The sequence below is a fragment of the Chinchilla lanigera genome, unplaced genomic scaffold (assembly GCF_000276665.1).
Source record: "Chinchilla lanigera isolate Chin_1 unplaced genomic scaffold, ChiLan1.0 scaffold00084, whole genome shotgun sequence".
NCBI lineage: Eukaryota > Metazoa > Chordata > Mammalia > Rodentia > Chinchillidae > Chinchilla > Chinchilla lanigera.
The window spans coordinates 8,301,230-8,323,278 of record NW_004955485.1 but is presented as its reverse complement, the minus strand read 5'-3'; the positions used below and the strand labels follow the sequence as shown (position 1 = coordinate 8,323,278).

Below are 22,049 nucleotides of genomic sequence, written 5' to 3'. Positions count from 1 at the left end.
TATATTTATATATGGCTTTCGATATCCATGGCAACCCGGCAGGTTTCATCCTTAAAGGGAAAGTACAGTAATTCCATTGGCTTATCAAATGACCTGAATAAACAGACAAGGAAGCAATCCTCACTACTAGTTCCTTCTCATTAAGATATTTTGGAATTTGGCTTTCAGTTCTAAGAAGATCCAATTTGCTGCCATGGATCTGAATACAGACGTATGGCACTTCTTTGCCATACTTCCTTGTATAGCTTAAACTGCCTTAAAATGCTTATGCCACGGTTCTATATAAAAATTCAGGGACTGAGGATGGAATTCAGTGAGAGACTGCTCATGTGCCACGCATGAGGCAGAGTTTGGTCCCCAGTACAACACACTTCAAAGAACAGTAACGGCTAGCCGTGGTACATGCCCAGCTCTCTGGGAGGCTGAGGCAGGAGGATATCTAGTTTGAGCCCAGCCGGTGATGCTTAGAGAGATCCTGTCTCAAAATAAAAAATAAAAATGTGGTAGGGATGTGCAAATGCCCTGGGTTTGATCCCAAATACTGATAGTTATAATAATAGTAAAAAACAGTAACAGTAGCTGTGGAGGAGGACATTCTTTTTTTTTTTCTTGCGCGGTACTGGGGATTGAGTTCACGACCTTGTGCTTGCCAGGCAGGCGCTTATGCTGCTAAGCTAAATCCCCAGCCCTGAGGAGGACATTCTTTAGTTACTCTTTCAGTGTACTACCTCAGGCCTGACCAAGCCACATGACTTGGTTTGGAGGAAGTCTGGTTCTGGAGGAAGTCTAGCAAAAGCATCAGTGAAAAGGAAATGAGCGCAGGACCTGTGTCCCCCTGGAAAGCCGCTGGGACAACACTACATGCTTTGCTGAGATGTGCCCAAAGGAATGGTAACACGATGGCTAGCTAAGTCAAGTCTCATTCCCATGATAATTAAGCTCTGTTGTCCTTGCTAAACCTGTTGCTATCCTCCCATTTGCCCTGCTGCTTCCTTTGTTCTTTCTCAATAAAAGGTTACTGAAAATGGTAATGGAGGCTTCAGTCAGAGAGGCTGCAAGACCCCTCAACCCAGAATTTTGCCTCTCTTGTTTTTCTTGTCTCTCTTACTTTTCCTTTTCATCCGTTGGGACCTGTCACCCCAGTTAGAACGACAGGAAAGTTCAGGAGGACACACTGCTGGATTCTGAGATCCCTTTCAGATCTAGCATACCATGATTCTAAGACCATTCCCTGAGGACAGGCTAGAGTTATAGAGGGGATTTTTTTGGTTTGGGTTGGGTTGGGTTTTGTTGTTCTTTTTGTTTATTTTTTGAGGCAGGGTCTCACTTTGTAGATCAGACTAACTTTATACTCACTTTGCAGCCCCTGTTGGCCTCAAACTTGCAACGATCCTCCTGCCTCAGCCTCCCAAGTGCTGGGATTATAAGAGTGTGTCATCACACCCAGATCTTGTTACTTAAAGAAAAAGCACTTAACTATCTTTTCCAAAGTTTTCTTTAGAAATCCTAAAGGACATCGATATGCTTCCCAAATTGGTCTCAAACTCCTGAGCTCAACGATCTTCCCATCTCAGCCTCTCTGGGAATACCGGCCCTCCACCCCTATCCAGCTTAGGCAAATTTCTTAACGGAAAGAATCAATGACTGTGCTCCTTGTTCAGTACAGCTATGCTCACCCCAAAGCTCTAAGACCGTATCAATCAAGGACACAAACATGCTGAGCTCACCATCAGAGGACGGTGGCGTGGTCCCAAGCGGTGTGACTGGAGTTGTTGGAGTGGGACTCACCGGGGTCGTCACCAAGCCCATCTCTGGATGACTCTGAGAGAGGACACAGATGACTAAAAAAACAGAAAATCCAGTTCTCCCCGACCATGTCCTGCTGCCCGTCCTCACTGGTATCCCTGGTCTTCTAACTAGACTGCCAGCGCATCGAGAAGGAACCTCTGCGTTAGTTCGCGTGAGGCCCTGATTACCTCTGCTGCTCACTGAGCGCCACCAAGAAGCTCCGTGAGTCTGCTTTCCTTAAGCAACGAGGCTGCCACTGTCTGAGCTGCAGAGCCACGCTAATAAAAACTGGGGTAAACGGGCTGTTTAGACGATTTACATGAAAGCGGGCATCTGCAGTCCTACCAGAACGAAGATCCACCTACCCTGAGACTCTTCTAATGACCACACAAGTGACTGACAGACACGGGTGAGCTTAAAAAAAACAGTCTGTCTGTTCTACAACAGACAGCAGTGTGTGGGGTGCGAACAGAGAGAGACACAAAAAGATACTCATCACGACCGAAACAGATGACTCTTCTGTACGTGACCTTCCTGGCTATCCCTGCCACCTCGACTCGGGAGAAGTGAACTGAGAGCAGCTCGTACTGGGAATCAAACTCAGGACTTTGCGCTTGCCAGGCAGGTGCTGCTCCACTGAGCTATATTCCCAGCCCCTCTTTTTATTTCTTAGTTAGTTAGTTAGTTAGTTACTTTTGGTTTTTTGAGACAGCATCTCACTATGTAGGCCAGGCTGGCCTCGAACTCACAGAGATCCTCCTGCCTCTGCCTCCCAAGTGCTCGGATTACAGGTGTGCCCCACCACGCCCTCACACCCGGCTCTTTCTTTTTTATATTTCAAAATAGCATCTAAGTCCAGCCTGGGCTCCAGCTTGTAACCCTCCTGCCTCAGTGTCTGAAGGTCGGGATTACAGGTATGTGCCACCACACCCAGCAAGCTCAGCTCTTTTTAACCTCCCTTAACTTGCAGCTGTACCAATCCTTTACCTCCCTCACCTCTTCTTTAAGACTCAGTTATGGAGGGGGAAAGGAAAGAATTGAGATGTGTTATGCACACGAGCCAGCTCCCCACAATGAATGATGATATCACGCACTACAAATAACAATTTAAATTTAAAAAATAAAATCAGTGATGGAACCTGGAGAATAGATGGGACACAGAGAAAAGTAGATAACTCTCTTATGTTAACAATCATGAGAACTGTTAAGTGTCCATCAAGGTATATCCCTAAGCAGCATACTGCATTTAAAAAAAAATGACCTTATTTTTTGGTTAAAACTCAGTGGATTCCACACACATCTGGCCATGGAGGGGAAAAAAAAGCATAAGCAGACATTCCTTGAAAAGAAACCTACATACATATTTTAAACAGTCTGGCTTTAAGAAAAAACACTTTATCAATTTTTTAAGATAGCTTTCATGAACTTGAGTTCTTCACCTACTTTAGCACCCCCTGTGCCAGCTAGAGAGGCTATCCCTCAGGCACGTGACACAGCACTCAGAATTCTATGTCTTCCTGCTTTCAGAGCTTATAGACCATTCTGTCTGTTAATAGCTAACCATATCCTGGAGAGGATATTTTTTACTTCTCTGCAAACTGGAACAATAAGGTAAGTGATGGCCTGTTTTATTTTCAGCTGTAAGTCCACAGTGGTTTGGAGAGCAGAAAGCCATATATAAAAAAAAAAAAACAGAGCGAGGCGTTGCAGTACACACTTGTAATTCCAACACTTGGGAGGCTGAGTCAAGAGGATCTCTGAGTACGAGGCCTGCCTCGGATACACAGTGAGTTCAAGGCCAGCTGAACACACAGCGAGACCCTGTCTCAAAAAATTAATTAATTTTAAAAACCACAGATAATACTGGGGCTTTCTTGTGAACAAAATGAAGTAACAGCAAGTCCTTGGGGTTACCAGAACCAGGCAACTTTGCACATCATTACACCAACTTACTTCAGAACCTTAGTTGAGGTCAACTTAGTTGAGGACAGCATGGTGTTACTCTTACTACCACTTACAATGCAAAGTAGAGTTTAGACAGCTATGACCAGGGGCTTTTTAATGGAAGGAATCTGCACAAAATTCAGGGAGAACAATGGGTCGGAGTTTTCAGTGTAACCAACCTGAGCTAGCACTGTGATGAAGTTGCGATTCAAATGAACAGCTTCGTAAAGTGCCAGAAGAATGGCCTCGTTGGTTCTAAAGAAAAGGAAAACAAACTGGAGCGGCTCTGACAGCGAAGGCATCGAACACTGTAGCCATCAAGGGGAGCTCCCGGCATAGCTCCCTGGGCCACTCCCTGGACTTCCTGGTGCTCCCGCGCACAAAGCACACCAGGGAGGACACCAAGTCCTCCAGACCTGCTCTTCCTGCCTCCAGTCACTACTCCCTCCCACTCCAGTCCGGTCAGAACCCCCCTGGCTCAGATACTCAGCGCGCCGCCCCTTCACTCCTGAGACAGCGGGAACAGCTATTCAGTTTCTTGGGGCTCCATACACAACACCCAAACAGAGATTGCTAAGGGTCTATTTCTGTTTAAAACCCAAGGAACATTTGCTAATGTCACCAAAAAAAGTTCCAATCTGTAAGAGAGCATGCAGAAGTAACATTTCGCACTTTCGTATCTGTCCAGGGAGCTCACACGGAAGTCTGAGTCACTCCGAGAATACCAAGCACTTACTGTACTGAGATTTTCTCATGGGCATCTGCTATGAACATGCTGCCCACCTGTGGAGAAAAGGAGAAGTGCAGACTTTATGATAAAGGCAGATGTGAAAGAGCTCTATGCCGCTGAAGAGCTCTATGTTACCGAAACCTTTTTTCCCCCAGTGGAGATGAAACCCAGGGCCTTTGCATTGAGCTACATTCCAAGACCTCTTTTATTTTTCCAGACCTTTTTCAGTGTTTTATTTTGAGACAGGATCTCAGTAAATTACCCAGGATGTGCTCAAACCTGCAATCTTCCTGCCTCTGCCTCTCAGAGTGCCAGACTTCAGATGTGTGCCACCCCTCCTGGTACCTATAAAGCCTTTAATCAGTGTAAACCACACTGCTTCCAACAGGGGGGAGCTTAAAACTCTGAACAGTCAGTCACATCCATCTAAATCAGCCCACTTTAAAAATACTATCGCCAGGTATAGTGGCGCATGCCTGTAATCCCAGCACTCGGGAGGCTGAGGCAGGAGGATCATTGCAAGTTCAAAACCAGCCTGGGCTACAAAGTGAGCTCAAGGCCAGCCTGAACTGCACAGTGAGACCCTGTCTCAAAAAGACAAAAAATAAAATCCTAAGAGACCATAAGTAATAAAATTATGAAAAATTACTGAAGCACCGTAACTTTAGATGGGCTTCAAAAACAACCCCAGTGCCTTTGTCCAGCCGTCCTTTTAGTGCCTGTTTAGTTAACATACAACCAGTGGACTGAGCCAGCACACCCTCATAACCACACCTCTTCTGGAAGTTGCTTATTTGCTGTCCACAATGAGCTCATATTGACCATTACAGAAAGCCAGCCAGCGTCCTCCAATTAAAGCTGTCTTCAGGGGGACACCTGAGTTTCAGACCAGAGCTATGCCAGGTCCACTGTCCATCTTTCAGATAACAGAGCTTTTAGTTTCTGTCCTTCGTCAGGGCAGACAAATAAGTAAAGAACGTAAAGTGCCTCTCACATGTGTGTTAGAGGCACCAAGAAAGATACCAACCCCTTAAAAATACTTCCCACTCTGCTTACAGATGCCCAAACAACGCAACTGGAGCTTCACTTGTTTGGTACAAAACCTGATTAAAAGTTAAAAATCCTGAAACAATATAATTCTATCTTAAGTTGTATAATCAACACCAATACAAAATTCCTATGTCTCAGTTGGAGACACACGCCTGTCATCCCGAGGCAGGAGGATCACCAAGTTCAAGCCCAGCATGGGCAATTTAGCAAGACCCTGTCTCAAAATAAGGAGGGAGGTGTAGCTCAATGCTAAAGTCTGAGTTCAATCCCCAGCACTACACCTCCCCTCTCAAAAACCATTCATGTGTCTCTAGCCAAAGATGCCACTCATTCATGCCTCAGAGTGAAGAGTTTATCAGGTTCTTTCCTGAGAGTAGGCTTGGAGAAGGGAAAAGGGAAGGCAATGGGGAGAAAACGGCTTCTTCGGGGGGAGAGGGGAGAGGGCATTTGTTTCTTGCAATGAACTCAGAAACTGTCTTGCTGTAGGACTGAATACGTGGACACTAATGCCCAAAAAGATGGACTGCTTGAATCTGTCTAGATTCTAGGACTTCCTAAATGTACCTCTGAAGAATTAGTTCCAGATTATCTGGCCCCAAATGCCACTGCTTCCAAAGTTGAGAAACCTTGCTCCGGAGTCTGACAAGCTCGAGAGTAACCTTCCTACATCCTGAACCTCTTGCCCCAGAACCCGGCCTTTCAAAGAAACAGCTCAGACTCAACGCACAAGCCTTGAACCCCAGTGCTGGCTCCTGCGGATCCACGGCCACAGCAGACTACAGAAGGGCACTCAGGGTAGGATCCGACCAAAATGCCCCTATTCTGTGTTCCACAGGGCTAGTCTCCAAACAGAGGCAGCTTTTGAGAAGGCAGAATTCTGAGCCTGGCATGGTAGTGCACGCCTGTAATCCCAGCACTCAGGAGGCTGATGCAGGAGGATCATTGTGAGTTTGAGGCCAGCCTGGGCTATGTAGTGAGTTCAAGGCCAGCCTGAATTACAGATTGAGATCATGTCCCCAAAAGCAAAAGAGGGAAAGCAGAATTCTGACTTATGCACCAGGCGTGGTAGCGCATGCCTGTAATCCCAGCACTTGGGAGGCTGAGGCAGGAGGATCATTGCGAGTTTGAAGCCAGCCTGAACTACATAGTGAGACCCTGTCTCAAAAATACAAAAAAAAAAAAGAACTCTGATTTGTGTACCTTTTCTGTAGCAATTTGGGGGTAAAAAATCAGTCTCACAGATACCAAAGTTCCCCCTCCCTTATCTCACCTGGTTTGGGAACTTGCTAAAGAAGACACAGTACCCAAAAAATATGCTCTGAGCAGCCTCTCCCCTCCAACATTGGGACTTCTGAGCCCAGAACTGCTACCCTGCAGACCTCTTTTATTTCGAGTGGGACAAAACCCACACAGGACTTACCATGTTCGTTAGGGCAGAGAGAAAACCACTCTGGTGCTCCTCTTCCTTGTCTTTATACTGTCTGAACAAAGAGAGCTGCACTCAGGCTGTTTGTCAAGTCCGTCTCTGTCCCTGGCACGCGGGTGGTCAGGAGAGGGCACTGAGGGAAGCCTGCGCTCAGAAACTAAAGCACTATCACCGCCCGGCCCGGACATCTCCCTGCAAGCTCACAGGCACCCTCTGCTCTCGAGGCACACTGCGCTAAAATGCCAGGCCAATTTGGGAAGAGACTTAGAAAGCAAGCTGCAAAAGTGTGAAACATATGGCTGAACCATTTATTTCCCAAACAGACTTACTTGAAAAGTGTGACAGTAAAATTGCTTTAAGGCTGTAACAGTAAAAAATCTTGTTTGTTTTTGAAGGAGAAGGAGGAAAATCAGGGAGCTAAAACATTTGTAGAAATGGGACAGATCTGAAGTCCCAAACCCAACTGTGTGTGAGGGAAGTCCACAGAGGAACAAAGACCATGCCTGCCCTTTTCCAGGCTTAAAGGTATTTCTCGTCTCCACACTTAGTTGGAAGAAAAGCAAGCACCAGCAGAGAAAGCTCCTAGAGAGACGGGAACCCCGGGAAGCTGAGGCTAATCACCAACGAGAAAAAGGCGTCCAGGCTGGAGGTAGAGCTCGGTAGTCAGCATGTGCTTAGCGTGCATAAAGCCCGGGGTTCAATCCCCAGGACCAAGGAGAAAAAACTGAAAAAACACCTGATCAGACTAAACCTAACTCAATGCTGTTTTCTCCGTTTATTTATGTATTCGCTTCCTTACCTATTTTGTGTTACTGGGCACCAAACAGCGCCTTGTACATACAAAGCACTCTACCCCTGAGCACACTCCCCATTTCCTCGATCCCTTTTCCTTTGTGGCACATGGGACTGAACCTAGGGCCTTTTATTTGCTTGGCAAGTACCCTAGATGACCTTGGCCCTTTTATTTTACTTTTGAGACAAGGTCTTGCAATTGCCAGAGCTGGCCTCAAACTTGCAATCCTCTGGCCTTAGCTACCAAGTAGCTGGAATTACACACCTGGCTACCCCCTTTTACTTTTTTTTTTTGTTTTTTGTCTCTTGTTTTTCTTCTGGTACCAGGAATCGAACTCACGACCTTGCGCTTGCCAGGCAGGCACTGAGCCGCTGAGCTAAATCCCCAGCGCCCCCCTTTTACCTTTTAAGAGTACAAATAGCTGGACATGGTCCATGCCTATAATCCCAGCACTGAGGAGGCTGAGGCAGGAGGACTGCTGAGAGTTTGAGGTCAGTCTGGGCTATGTAGTGAGTTCAAGGCCGGTCTGGCCTACATAGTGAGAACTTGTCTCAAAAAAAAAAGAGAATACAAAAAATTGGTGCTCGGCTGGGCATGGTAGCGCACTCCTGTAATCCCAGCACTTGGGAGGCTGAGGCAAGAGGATCGTTGCGAGTTTGAGGCCAGCTTGGGCTACAAAGTGAGCTCAAAGCCAGCCTGAACTGCATAGCGAGACCCTGTCTCAAAAAGACAAAAAAAAAAAAAAATTGGTGCTCTGAGCTTTTTTTACATAGAAAATGTAATTGGGCTAAACAGAAAAGGCCTGCTTATAGCTAGAAATATGGTTAAAATGTTCCGCAATAAAATACCAAAGTCTGCAAAAGAAGATGCCCAATTGCTTAGACTAAAGGTACATGCTAACCTGGTGGCCACTCTTCCATGGTGTCAAAAACACCCCTGCTAATACCATCAGCTAAGCTACTGCAGGTACACCTGCATGCAGCTACACCTCTGAACATGCAGGGGAGGGCTAAGAGAACTCTAACAAGTCTATTACCTACTGAACCAATTCAAATGAAAAAGGTGCATTTACCTGTTGTATTCAGATAAAGCCTGAGCAATCACAAGCCCCATTCCCTGGAAGAGAAAAAACAGCAAACTGAAATAAGCAATGGACCCTCCGGGCTAGTGGTGATGCTGTGACTCAGCCAGGGAGAAGGATAAACCCTGAGGTCCCTGCCCCAGGAGTGCTGCCTTGGAGCTAATAATGAGAACAGAGATTCTGAGAGGCACTGTCAGAGCAAAAAAAGAATTTCTTTGGAAACCTTACTTAATGCTTCCAGACTGATTTGATTTTTTTTTTTTTTTTTTTTTTTTTTGAGACAGGGTCTCATTATGTAGTGGCTTTAAACTCTTTATGTAGCCCAGGCAGACTTCAAACTCACAGCAATCTTCCTGCCTCAGCCCCCCGAGTTCTGGGGTTACAGACATGAGCCACCACAACCCAGCTCCAGGTAAAACTTTTTTTTTTTTTTTTGTCTTTTTGAGACAGGGTCTCACTATGCAGTTCAGGCTGGCCTTGAGCTCACTTTGTAGCCCAGGCTGGTCTTGAACTCGCAATGATCCTCCTGCCTCAGCCTGCCAAGTGCTGGGATTACAGGCGGGATTACAGGCATGCGCCACCATGCCTGGCTCAGATAAAACTTTAAATTGAGTAACAAGGTGAAAAAAAACAGCTGGAGACTACTGACAATTTCACTGGAATTGTTTTTACTTCCAAAGAAAAGATTAAGCTAGAATATTCAAGCAACAAGCCTTCAAACATCTTGGAAAGTCACAATAAAACTGACAATGAGTCACATGCTAAATGAAGATGCACACAGACAAGTCACTGCCTCAGACCACAAGGCAAGAAGAATTAGAAGACACATGGTGGCACACACCTGTAACCTCAGCTCTCAGGAGGCTGTGAGAGGAGGATCACTGTGAGTTCGAGGCCAGCCTGGGCTATGTATCGAGACCCTGTCTCAGAAAAACAAAAGAAACTCCAGAAAAAAGAAAAAAAAAAAAAGAAAGAAGCATCCAATAAATGTTAAAATGACCTATCAACATGTCCTCAGAGCCGGGCGTGGTAGCATATGCCTGTAATCCCAGCAGTCAGGAGGCTGAGGCAGGAGGATCGTTCTGAGTTCAAGGCCAGCCTGAACTGCACAGCGAGACCCTGTCTCAAAAAGAGAAAAAAAAAAAAAGTCCTCAGAACCTGTGAGGTGTGACACAAAGGTCAAGTAAGGTCACATGGTAAAACGTGTGCATTTTTTAAATATGGGCAAAGAAATAAAGCCAGACATCTGGTCAGCTTAGATCTACTTATATTCAAAGATCAAAGCCAGGCATGGTGATGCACGCCCATAATCCCAGCACTGGGGAGGCTGAGGTAGGACTGCTGTGAGTTCAAGGCCAGCATGGGCTACATAGTAAGACCTTGTCTCAAAAAGACAAAAAAGAAAAGAAAAATGTCAAATGTTATTCTGCAGACTTTCAAGGCTATCCACAGCAGACACATATTATCTTTCATAGTTTAGTCAACAAGCCAGGCTGTGGATATCATATCGCTGATTCCACAAGAAGGAACCTCCCAGAATTCAGTCATCTGTGCTTTCTTCCTCTTGGATACGTAACTTAACCAACTCTGTAGCACAGCCAGCCTGGGCACACTGCAGCATGAATAAGCAACCACTTCATCACGATCACCAAGCAAATGTCTCCTCTCGAACCTTCCTTCCTTGACACTACGACAGCAGCACTGATGCTCTATCCAGTTCACTCTTTACAGGCAGATGAAATTGGCACAGAAACCCTCTGCTCTAAGTGTCCCCTGAAAGTAAGGCCCCTAAATGTGAGCAAGATAACACACAAAATCCAGATACTCACATTGAGAGTAGCCTCGTCGTCCACGATGGATAGCTTCACAATATAAGGGTTCACAGACTGTTAAACGAGATGAGAGTCTAAGTGAGTACGACCTCTTTAAGAAAGCCCACGGACTATTTCAGGAAGTGTTCACAAAAATGCTTCTAGAAGGCCTTTTCTTCTGTGGTTTTTTTGAGATGTCTCATTATGTACTTCAAGCTGGCCTTGAGCTCGTGGCGGTCCTTCTGCCTCAGAGCCTCAAGTGTTGGGACCACAGACGTGCACTGCCACACCTGGCTATGAAAGGCCTCCTCTCTATGGTGAGGTTCCTCATACCCAGGGCAACCGACCTTGCCTGCTGACTCCTCGCATTTCCAGTAAATCTCCCAGCACGTGTGAACAGTGGTCAAGTACACACATGTTTGTTTGTGTGCACATGCACAAACATACACGCACACACATACATACACACACCCCAGTTCTGCTCTCCCTGCATTTTCTTCTAGACTGAATTAGCTCAGGCTTGTCCACCACTTCTCCCCTCTTTCCATCTTGTTTCTAAGAAGCACGTGAACACACCACAGAACTCACTTTGTCCTTCCCCAATGAGTTACAAGGAGAGCTATCTTTTGGGGGACATAAAAGCTTCTCTGCCATAAGGTGCATATCCATGAGTTGCATATCTAACTTACATTCTCATCCCAAAGGCTCCCTAACCATTTCACAAACTACATGGGAAGACTGGCTCACCCACCCGTAAAACAAAGCCACCTTGGGGGTGGGAAGTGGCAGCTGTTTAACAGCCAGAGAGGCCATTTATGGAGATCTGATACCCGAATAACACCGCAGGAGAACTGAAAAAAGAATGCAATTATAAAAGCAACAATCTGGTCAGGACACTTGGATTTAACCACTGTCCCATCGCTTTTGGCACAGGGAGATTTCTTGAGTTTTTCTAGACCCAGTCTCAACTGGGCAGCACATGGAAAGGCACATGTATTTAAACTCCTTAAATAACTGGACTATCTCCTACCAGCGGGACAGGAACCAATGACCGGCTCACCTTGAAAACCACCCACACAGTATGTGAGGCAGATCTCACATGGATCAGGCACTAATTCTAACCCAAGGGAGGGAAGAAACAATAGTTCTCAGACTGGCAGTTTTCACAGCTACCAAGAAAGCTCATTACTAAGAAACTTGAAAACCCATCTGAAAGGCTAACCCCCCACGTAGACCTCATTTAATCAAGTTTCTGAGGATGTCTTTCACATGTCAGCTGGGAATAGAGTTTTCTTAACAGCCAAAATGTGAGGTTTATGTAACACAGACCAAGGATGCAGAATGCACTGACAAAAGGAAGGCTCTCTACATGTCCTCCTTTAGCCAACAGTCAAATCCTGCCGATACCACGAACTTCAGGCAACGCCCACACGAGCAGATCCCTAGGAAAGCAAACCATCAGCAGGCTGCCCCACAGGTGCTGCTGCCATGACAGCAATGCTAGAAAAGCAGACCATTATTTCCCTGTCATAATTTTCCAAGCCCTAGTACCTTACTTTCTCAAAAGCAGACTGCGTTAGGTGATAATATGGGTCATCTGAATACCAAGACCAGCCTGCACTTTAGCAGCAGCTAGGAACAAAAGGTGGCTGAAAGCAAAGATTTGAGTTCTAGATCCCCTACTTGTTAATTATAAAAAGTTAGACACATTAATTAACCTAAACTTCAATTTCTTCATCTGTAAAAAGTATTTTCTGTCCTGGGTTGCTACAAGACTTAAATTAAGAGACGTAAAATACTCTCTTTTTTTTTTGAGACAGTATCTCATAAAGTTGTCCAGAGAGAGACAGAGGGAGAGAGAGAGAGACACACAGGGTCAGGGTCAGGGTCAGGGTCAGGGTCAGGGTCAGGGTCAGGGTCAGGGTCAGGGACAGGGACAGGGACAGGGACAGGGACAGGGACAGAGATAGAGACAGAGACAGAGACAGAGACAGAGACAGAAGGAGTGAAAAGGCGAAGGCAGGAGAGGACAGGAAAGGGGGAAAAAAATATAATTTTGTAATTTCTGAGAAATATCACGCTAAGGGCAGGAGCTGAGGTCTGAGTCACTTCAAGGCACTTCCTCCCAGGATAGTGAGGCAGCCTAAAAGGTCATGATCTTAATGCTGTAAGGATTTTTACTCTCTGGTGCTGGTTCTCTCTAACACACACATAAACACCTATGAAGCCAGTCGCTTTTTCAAACTACTTTGCACACACAGGACAGGATTACAAACTCAGTGACCCTTTACAGCATCACTCTAACACTGTCGTGCTATCTTCGGCTGCACCTCCCTGAAAGCAACCAGTCCTGTCTAACACTGTCCTCCTGCCTTGATCCAGTCTAAGTTTTGCTTACCATTTTTACAGTTCTTCCCGAGACATTTTTTTTTTGCCCCTTCTATCTCTGTAGATGAAACGATCAAAACAAGACGCACTATCTGAAGTGGAAGAACTCCGCACATACTGCACGACGTCTTCCCATCCCCTCTCTTCCTTACGCCTAGCGCCTTCTCCGCCTTCTCCGCCCCTCCCTGGGCACCCCACCCACCTGACACCCCACACCAGGACGGCAAGGTCACAGCTTTCCCCGTGCATCGTGGTGCCAGCAGCCAGAATGCTATTCTGCCCAGCACAACTTCGCTACCAGTTTTCATAAAAGTTCACAGGCTTTGGTTTTAGTATGTTCATCTGGAATTCTTCATGTTTCTGTCAAAAGGCTTCCTGCTCCACTGTCACCAGGCTTTCTTAATGGTTCTGGTGAGTGACTGACATCAAAAGCTGCAAAGCCCAGATAAATTATGCCCACTAGCTCACCCTGGCCCACCATATTAATTCTTCTGGGAGCTTCTGACAGACCATAGATGCACACCTCTCTCAGCAAAAGGATTGTGTCCAGCTCTTGGCCACGTCCAATTTTTCAGGCTGACATTTTAGGGGCCCTACTGGCCTGGGCCAGGGCTCAGTTTACATTTGGACACCAACTGGTGCCTCGGAACGGCCGGCACCCACCAAAGTGCTCAGAAGTGCTCCGCACTGACGCTGGCACATCCCGTCACATGCAACTCAGCTCTAAGTTTGAGCAGCACTTTTCCTCAGCTATTTTTTTTACCGTTAGAATAAGGCCCAGAGGCTTTTGGTGCATGACAGGGATCATAATGGCTACCGTGCCAGCCCCTCCAGGTCACCAGTTAAACAGTATTGGTGACAAATTATATATTTACTAGTGGTTCTATGCCCCATTCATCTGTTCCTCCAAGAACCTGAAAGTGATCATCAGCCCCTGGGATTTATAACACAGCTCCACATATTCCAATCCCTCCTTAAGTTTTCTTTCTCACAGCCTCCCTTTCCTTCTTCCATTTTCTCCTTATAAGAATAAGGTCCAGCCACACATGGTGGTGCACACCTATAATCCCAGCACTCAGGAGGCTGAGGCAGGAGGATCACCACAAAGTTCGAGGCCAGCCTGGGCTACATAGTGAGTTCAAGACCAGCCTGAACTACATGGTGAGACCTTAATTCCAAAAAAGAAAAAAAAATCCAGATTTGTGTTACCTATCACTTTCAACCTGTCTGAATAGTCTAACTATGAACTCTATCAAAAATCACTATGTGCTAGGAGGGCAGCATGTAACCACAGCTACTAAGAAGGCCACAGCAGGGAAATTTCAAGTTCGGGACACTAAAGAGAGACCCTGTCTCAAAATAAAAAATTTAAACGGGATGGAGCTACAGTTCAGTGGCTGCGCACCCTTGGAGCCAACCCCTAGAACAGTCAAAAAATAAAATAAAATCACTAAGCAAGAGCAAGAAGGTCAAAAAACAAAATTCTCTCTCCATCTCTCACAGCACTGCTCCTTATGAAGTGAAGAAAGTCAGGTTTCCTCAATGCAGAGCCCAACTTTGGAAGGAGTCCTTGTGTGTAGGACTCTGTCAGACACTTCCTGCTCCTTACAAACAACCCCCAGTGAGGCCCTTGTCCTTCCTGAGTGCATCCCTTCCTTTTCGTTGTATTCTGCCTTTGAGAGGAATCAACCTCACATACCAACCCATGTGTAAATCTCTGGGTTCTGTTCTTCAAATTAAAACCTACAATGTGCTAGGCACGGAGGCACTTGGCTACAATCCCAGTAGTGACACAAACCTGCTGTAAGACCAGCACTCAGGAAGCTGAGGCAGGAGGATCTCTGTGAGTTCAAGGCCAGCCTGGACTACAAAGTGAGTTCAAGGCCAGCCTCTGTCTCAAAAAAAGAGACAAAAACAAAAACAAAACAGAAAAAGACTTTCAAAAACAGATGCATTGGGTCAGTGGTTTCTAATTCTGGATGATAATCATATTGAATTGGGGATCTTTAAGAAGATATCCCAACCCCCTCCAAACAAAATTCTGATTTAGTGTGGTGTATCTAGAATAAAGTCCAATTTTCTTTTCAGCTGGTCATGGAGGCACCTGCCCATAATTTCAGCTATTCAGTAAACTAGAGCAGGAGGATCGCAAGTTTGAGGCTACCCTGGGCAACTTAGTGAGACCTGGTCTCAAAATAAAACTCTAAAAAGGGAGAGATGGGAGGGCACAGGGAACAGTAAGTAGAAATTACCGAGACGCGAAATGTACATGTACCAATTCCCCAAGATGAATGCAATCTTATGTATCATAAATGTATACAAATTTTTAAAAAGAAACTAAATAAAAGAAAATTTTAGAAAGGGCTGCGGATGTGGCTCAGTGTTCCCTGGTTTCAATCTCCAGTACTGCAAAACATAAAATAAAATTTCTCTATAAAAAATTCATAGGTGGTTCTAATAAGCTAGGTTTAAAAACATTAAGAGATATTTATCAATTTTATTAGAAACTATACTACAGAATTCCTTTAAACAATTATATTCTCTACCCCACATACTGAAATTAAAAGTTTTGTTTATCAGACAGGGATAGAAATGTATGTCTGCAATCCTATCTACTCAGGAGGCTAATGCAGGAGGCTTTCAAGTTCAAGACTGGCCTGTCCTACACAGTGAGACCCTGTCTTAAAATAAAATGCTTTTTAAAAGTGGTGGGGTAGGGCCAGAGATATAGCTCAGTGGCACAAATGCCTGCCTGGCACCCAAGGTCCCAAGTTCAATTCCCAGTACCAAAAAGTAAATAAATCAATAAAAGTGGTGGGGTATAGCTCAATGATTGAATGCTTTCCCAGCAAGCACAGAGGCCCTGGGTTCCATCCCTCATAACTCAAGGAAGAAACTAAGTAATCTTTACATTGGTCAGGGTGGTGCATGACTGTCTGTAGCCCCAGCACTCAGGAGGCTGAGCCAAGAGGATCACTGTATCTTCAAGGCCAGCCTGGGCTACATAGTACATTTGAAGCCAGCCTAAACTACATGGCAAGATCATCTCAAAAAAAACTACTCTTTATGCCATTTACCATGAACATGTCTTCTGTGTTAAGCAAAGTACTTCAGGAATGGCCATGTGCAAGATTATTAAAAACAACAAATGTCCACTAAGGGGTCCTCTTACCTCATATTTTCTGTAGTTTACCAGCAAAGCCAAAAGGACAACAGCATCATACCCATGTTCCCTACGACTTGGAGGGTGGGAGAGTATCTGTAACAAGAACCATAAATTTTTAATTCCCCAGAGCTAACTCCTGGTTCCTGGGAAAACAGACCAAGAAAATTTGGGATAGTTGAAAGTGAATGCCTATAATCCCAGGCCTCTAAGAGGCTGAGGCAGGAGGGTCAAAAGTTTGAGTCCAGCCTTGGGTAATTTAGCAACTTAGTGAGACCGTATCTCAAGATAAAAAAAAAAAAGCACTGGGGATATAGCTCAGTGCAAAGGCCCTAGGTTCAATTCACCAATACTGCAATGAAATAAAGAAAGAGGGGCAGGCAAGATGGCACACGCCTGTAATCCCAGCACCTGGGAGGCTGAGGCAGGAGGATCCTTGCAAGTTCGAGACCAGCCTGGGCTACAAAGTGAGTTCAAGGCCAGCCTGAACTGCATGATGAGATCTGTCTCAAAAAGACAAAAATAGGGGCTGGGGATTTAGCTCAGCGGTACAGTGCCTGCCTGGCAAGCACAAGGTCATGAGTTCAATTCCTGGTACAGGAAAAAAAAAAAAAAAATTTAGAAAAAGACAAAAATAAAAAGGAAGGAAGAAAGAAAGGGAAAAAGGGAAGAGGGAAGAAGCAGAGGGGGAGGAAACTTGAAGAGATGGTCTATTCAAAATACAGAGCTTGGGGCCAGGGATTTAGTTCAGTGGCACTGCAACTGCCTGGCAAGTGTGAGGTCATGAGTTCAATTCCCAGTACCAAAACACAGAGGTCACAAGAAAATTGACTCACCTGTAAAATTGCTTCAAATATGCTGTTGATCATTACATACTCCAAGATAGTGTTCTGGCTGATATTGTCTGTCACCTGAATGCAATGAGAAGTTTCTGAAGTCTACTGAGGTTCTCTGACACATACCCTACTGTGCCAGCTAAATGAAACACAGGTGTTGCAACAGTCTGTTAGACACTCGGCACAGCCAAGGCCAGAGTCCACAGGCAGACACTGTGAGGGCAGACGGGGGCTAAGGGAAACCTCCTGCAGCTGTGAGCTTACTCTCTCATACCCTCACAAGCACTGGCTTCACAGTTTTTCAGATTTCATTCCTCAAATGCACAGGAAAAGGTTTATGAATCCAAGTCTTCAAGCAGCAGCAAAGAAAGGGAGTCATCTGAAGTCAATGAACAACACCCCACCTCTTCCTTCCAGCAGGAAGTACAGCCCCGCCTCCAGGTATAAAATCAAAGTCAGAGCAAATAAAGCACTCGGAATAACAGGGACCATTTCAAGAGAGCTCTGACGAGAAAGAGGCACAGGACAGTCTTGGAGACGGTAGCTCTCCTGCAGAGGCCCTCCCACAGGGCTCAGCCCCCACAGCCTGCAGCCTGCGAGCCCAAGCTGCAGAGGCGCACCAGGGTGACTTCCGGGAGGCGGGGCCCAGCCACTAACTTCCTTCAGCACATGCAGACCCTGGACATTGCAATATCCCAGGAGAAGGGTTTTCCCTCTTTCCCCTCTAACCATGGGCTCAACTATTCGAATAAACTGGCCCCTGTATTAATTAATACTCTGACAAACAGAGATGGATCACTTACGGTCACTAAGCAAAGAAGAAGTTTCAGACATAAACTCTTCAGACTTTCAGAGCCTTCTGCACAAAGCAATGAATCCAAACTCTCCATCAAGTTCTGAGAAAGAGAATAATGCAACATTAAACCATACGGAACAAACATCTACACCCCCTGCTTGTCCAGCTTGGGGTTACAGAACACAAGCTAACATGAAGAACACACACTGCTCACACACCAAACCACATCGGTGCTCTCTACACCGAAGCCTTACAAGACGAGAAAAAATAAAACTTCAAACTAGGTATTTTGGGGGTAAACACTTTGGTACAACCAGACAGAACAATAAGGAATTTAGCCAAATGAATGTTTTCAGCCTGCCAGGTATATATAAATCTTTAGATTAGAATGAGACAAGCTGAAAAAAAGGAAACCAGGCTGGGGATAGAGCTCGGCAGCACATGCACCTGCCTGGGAAGTGCAAGGTCCTGAGTTCGATTCCCGGTACCAAAAAAAAGGGGAAACCTAGTTGGGTGTAGTGGTACACAGCTATAGTCCCAGAACTCTGGGTGGCTGAGGAAGGAGGTTCACAAGCCTAGTCTAGGAAATTTAGTGACTTAACAAGGCCCTGTCTCAAAAAAAAAAAAAAAAAAAAATCAACTGTAGCTCAATGTGAAGGCCCTGGATTCAATCCCTACTACTGTGCGCGCGCGCGCACACACACACACACACACACACACACACACACACAGGAGAAAAAAATGTCAATGCCTGGAGAACTTCAAGACATGTACCCCCATTCTGAAATGAAGGGAATGGGGAAGAACAGACACAAGAGAAATGATGAATTACATTTGGACATGTCAGGAGGTGCTTACAAGATGTGTGAGTGAAAATACACAAATGTTTATGGAAGGTACAACTCTGAGACTCAAGACAAGATGTTAAAGCTAAAGAGAGTTTCATAGCCATCTGTATATAGGCCATAGTTGGAACTACAACAATAAAGGAACTATCTGGGATTTTATCATGAGGTATATATGCACTGTAAGAGGGCAGAATTAAAATATGACAATACGAAAAAAAAATGACTATGTATTAAATCTTTGTGTATTCATAACTGTATATTAGTAACTTTTTTTGGTAACCTAAGCACTGTAAAAATGCTTTGATATAGGCATTTTTTTTTCTTTTCCTTTTTTTTTTTCTGTCATTTGAGACCAGGTCTTGCATGATCACTGTGTAGCCAGGCTGGCCTGAAATAAGTGATCCTCCAGCCTCAGCCTCCTGAATAGCTGGCCTTGCAAGCAGGCAGCTGAAATTACAGGCTTATGAAACCATGCCAGCCAGATTTTTTTCTTGTTGTACTAGGGACTGAACGTAGGGGGCCTTCAGACTGAGCTATATCCCTTGCCCAATTTTTATTTTTTTATTTAGAGATAGGGTTTTGTTAAGGTCACCCAGAATCACCATCTTCCTGCCTTAGCCTCTCAGAGTGCTAGGATTACACCTATGTACTGCCATGCCTGGTACCCCAGCAGATTTCTTTTGTTGTTTGTTGGTTGGTTGGTTGGCTGGTTGGCTGGTTTTCTGAGACAGGGTCTCATTATGTACCCCAGAATGGCCTCAAACTCATGGTGATCCTCATATCTCAGTCTTCTGAGTGCTGGGATTACAGGTGTGCACCACACCTGGCTGACTTAAATTAAATTTAGTAAGTGATAGTAGTCTAGTTCTACAAAGTTCCTATTAGAATAAAACACATTTAAGATAATATCAAACACTGCAAGTCATATACCTGATATGGGACTTATATCCAGAATATGTAAGGAGCTCTTACAATTCAATGATAAGATAACCAAAAAAAAAAAAAGACAACCCAATCTAGAAACGAGCAAAGGATTTTCTTTTTTTTTTGTCTTTTTGAGACACGGTCTCGCTATGCAGTTCAGGCTGGCCTTGAACTCACTTTGTAGCCCAGGCTGGTCTCAAACTCACAATGATCCTCCTGCCTCAGCCTCCCAAGTGCTGGGATTACAGGCGTGCACCACCACGCCCGGCAAGCAAAAGATTTTAATAGACATTTCGCAAAAATTTTAAAAAAGTATGGGACAAACAGATGAAAACAAGTGTTCGTGTGATATGGACAACATGAACCATAATGGCATAGTTACTCCAAAAAATGGTACAGCAGCCCCACGAATATTAAGTAGACGTTGAAGTGTCTGTCTAGACGCCCCCACAAGCCTCATGTGCTCCTAAGTGGGCTTCGGGGAGGTGACTGCATCATGGGAGTGGACGCTCATCAATGGGTTTGTACGCTAAGGACTTCACCACTAAATGTGACTTGGGACCGGGAAGCCTGGTCGGGGCGGTCACTGTTTGAGCGGCCTGGAAGGGTCTGTCTCCCCCTTTCCTGCTGCTGCTCTATGAGCTGTTTCTCCTCTGCCAGCCCCCTCTATGATGCCGCCCCGCCTTGGAACCAGCTGACTATGCACTGAAACCTCTACAAACTGAGCCAAATAAACCAGGGCGCCGTGTCTCAATGATGAGAAAGTAACGAGCCGGGCATGGTGGCGCACACCTGTAATCTCAGCACTCAGGAGGCTGGGGCAGGAGGACTGCCATGTAAAGAGGCCAGCCGGGACTACACAGTGAGATCAAGCCCTGAACTAGAGTGACACCCTGTCTCAAAATAAAAGTAACTAAAACAACAGAGCTACCACATGACCCAGCGATTCTGCTCCCACATATATGCCCAAGAAGACTGAAAACAGAGCCACACAACACCTCACACACAGACACGCATGACTAGCAAGAGTCAAAATGCTGCAACAACCTAAATGTCCACAAACGAGGAATGGATAAACAATGTGGTACCACCACCCCATGGAACATTACGTAGCAATAAAAAGGAAATACCAATGTAGTGCACCTTATAACATGACCAGACTTTGAAAATATCACGCTGAGCAAATGCCAGAAACAAAAAAAAAACATGTGTATGAGTCCACTTATAAGATGTACTCAGAACTGGTACACTCACAGAGACACAAAGCAAATTAATGGTTTCCAGAGTAGAGAAGAGGTAACAGGAATAACTGCTACTGGGTACAGGTTTTCTTTCAAAAGTAATGAAAGTAATAGTGGCGAGGGCTCTTTAAATCTGAGAATATACTAAAAGCTACTGGAAAGTCAGGCATGATAACACTTGCCTATAATCCCACTACTCAGGAAGCTGAGGTAGGAGGATCAAGAGTTCAAGGCCAGGCCTAGATACATAGCAAATTCAAGACCAGCCAGGGGGCTGGGGATATAGTTCAGTGGCATAAGCACCCGCCTGGCAAGTGCAAGGTCCAGAGTTCGATTCCTGGTACTGGAAAAAAAAAATTATAAACAGTAATTCTGGGCCAGGGATATAGCTTAGTGGCACAGCGCCTGCCTGGCAAGCACAAGGACTTGAGTTCGATTGCCAGTACCAGAAAAATTCTAAAAATTTTAAAAATTAAAAAAATACAAAGTAATTCTTCTACATTAACTTGTTATAGTTTATTGAATTTCCTGTGTTCACATGAATGTAAGATCATAACTGCTAAGTCTTCAAAGTGTAGGAAAAAGATGCTTCAATTCAAATTTGAATTTAAATTTTCCCTTTAAGACAAACACATCTGTTTAATAAAAATCTGAAATTCAAGCCAAATTCAATCACCTGTTCACAAGTACCTGAGCCTCAGTGGCCCCCAGGAAAGTCGTGAGGACAGCCTCACGGCGCACGCGCCCGTCTCACCTTCATGCACAGCTCTGCCTTGTCGAAGCCCATCAGCATGTTGATGATGTCAAACCCAGACGTGGACTTATTCTTCTGATGGACTCCACGAATAAGGGCACACAAGGTCTGCAGAGGTAAGAGAGAATTATTTCCAGGGAGAAGTCTCAAAACTGGAAGAACACTAGGTCTGCGGCCTCACAATCAACCTCAATATCGAATGAGATGAGATTCAGTGAGATTCAAAACACAGCCCAAGGCTCAGCATGTGTAAAACCCAGAAATTAAAAAGGGACACCAACTTCGACTACTTGCATTCTCATTTTTATTTTGCCATCCTTTTCTTGTTATTGTTTTTGGCCAACCTCTTTTTCAAAATTGCACTGCAGAAAGAGATAAACGGTAATATTCAAAATAAAAATTAAAAAAAGATGGTAGACCAGCCATGGTGGTGCACGGCTGTAATCCCAGCACTCAGGAGGCTGAGGCAGGAGGAT

At 45.1% G+C, this 22,049-nt stretch overlaps 1 protein-coding gene across 1 annotated transcript in view; it reads right to left on the bottom strand.

Annotated features, from left to right (window-relative positions):
- Positions 1-22,049, bottom strand: part of LOC102024117 (chromosome unknown open reading frame, human C10orf76) — a gene marked incomplete at its 5' end in the record, with an annotated part of 155,381 nt that overhangs the window by 129,887 nt on the left and 3,445 nt on the right. Inside the window, 10 exon segments of the mRNA XM_013504087.1 lie at positions 1,728-1,821; positions 3,912-3,987; positions 4,469-4,515; positions 6,933-6,993; positions 8,804-8,847; positions 10,642-10,698; positions 16,184-16,270; positions 17,011-17,085; positions 17,814-17,906; positions 21,574-21,681. Coding sequence (XP_013359541.1) covers positions 1,728-1,821; positions 3,912-3,987; positions 4,469-4,515; positions 6,933-6,993; positions 8,804-8,847; positions 10,642-10,698; positions 16,184-16,270; positions 17,011-17,085; positions 17,814-17,906; positions 21,574-21,681 — 742 coding nt within the window.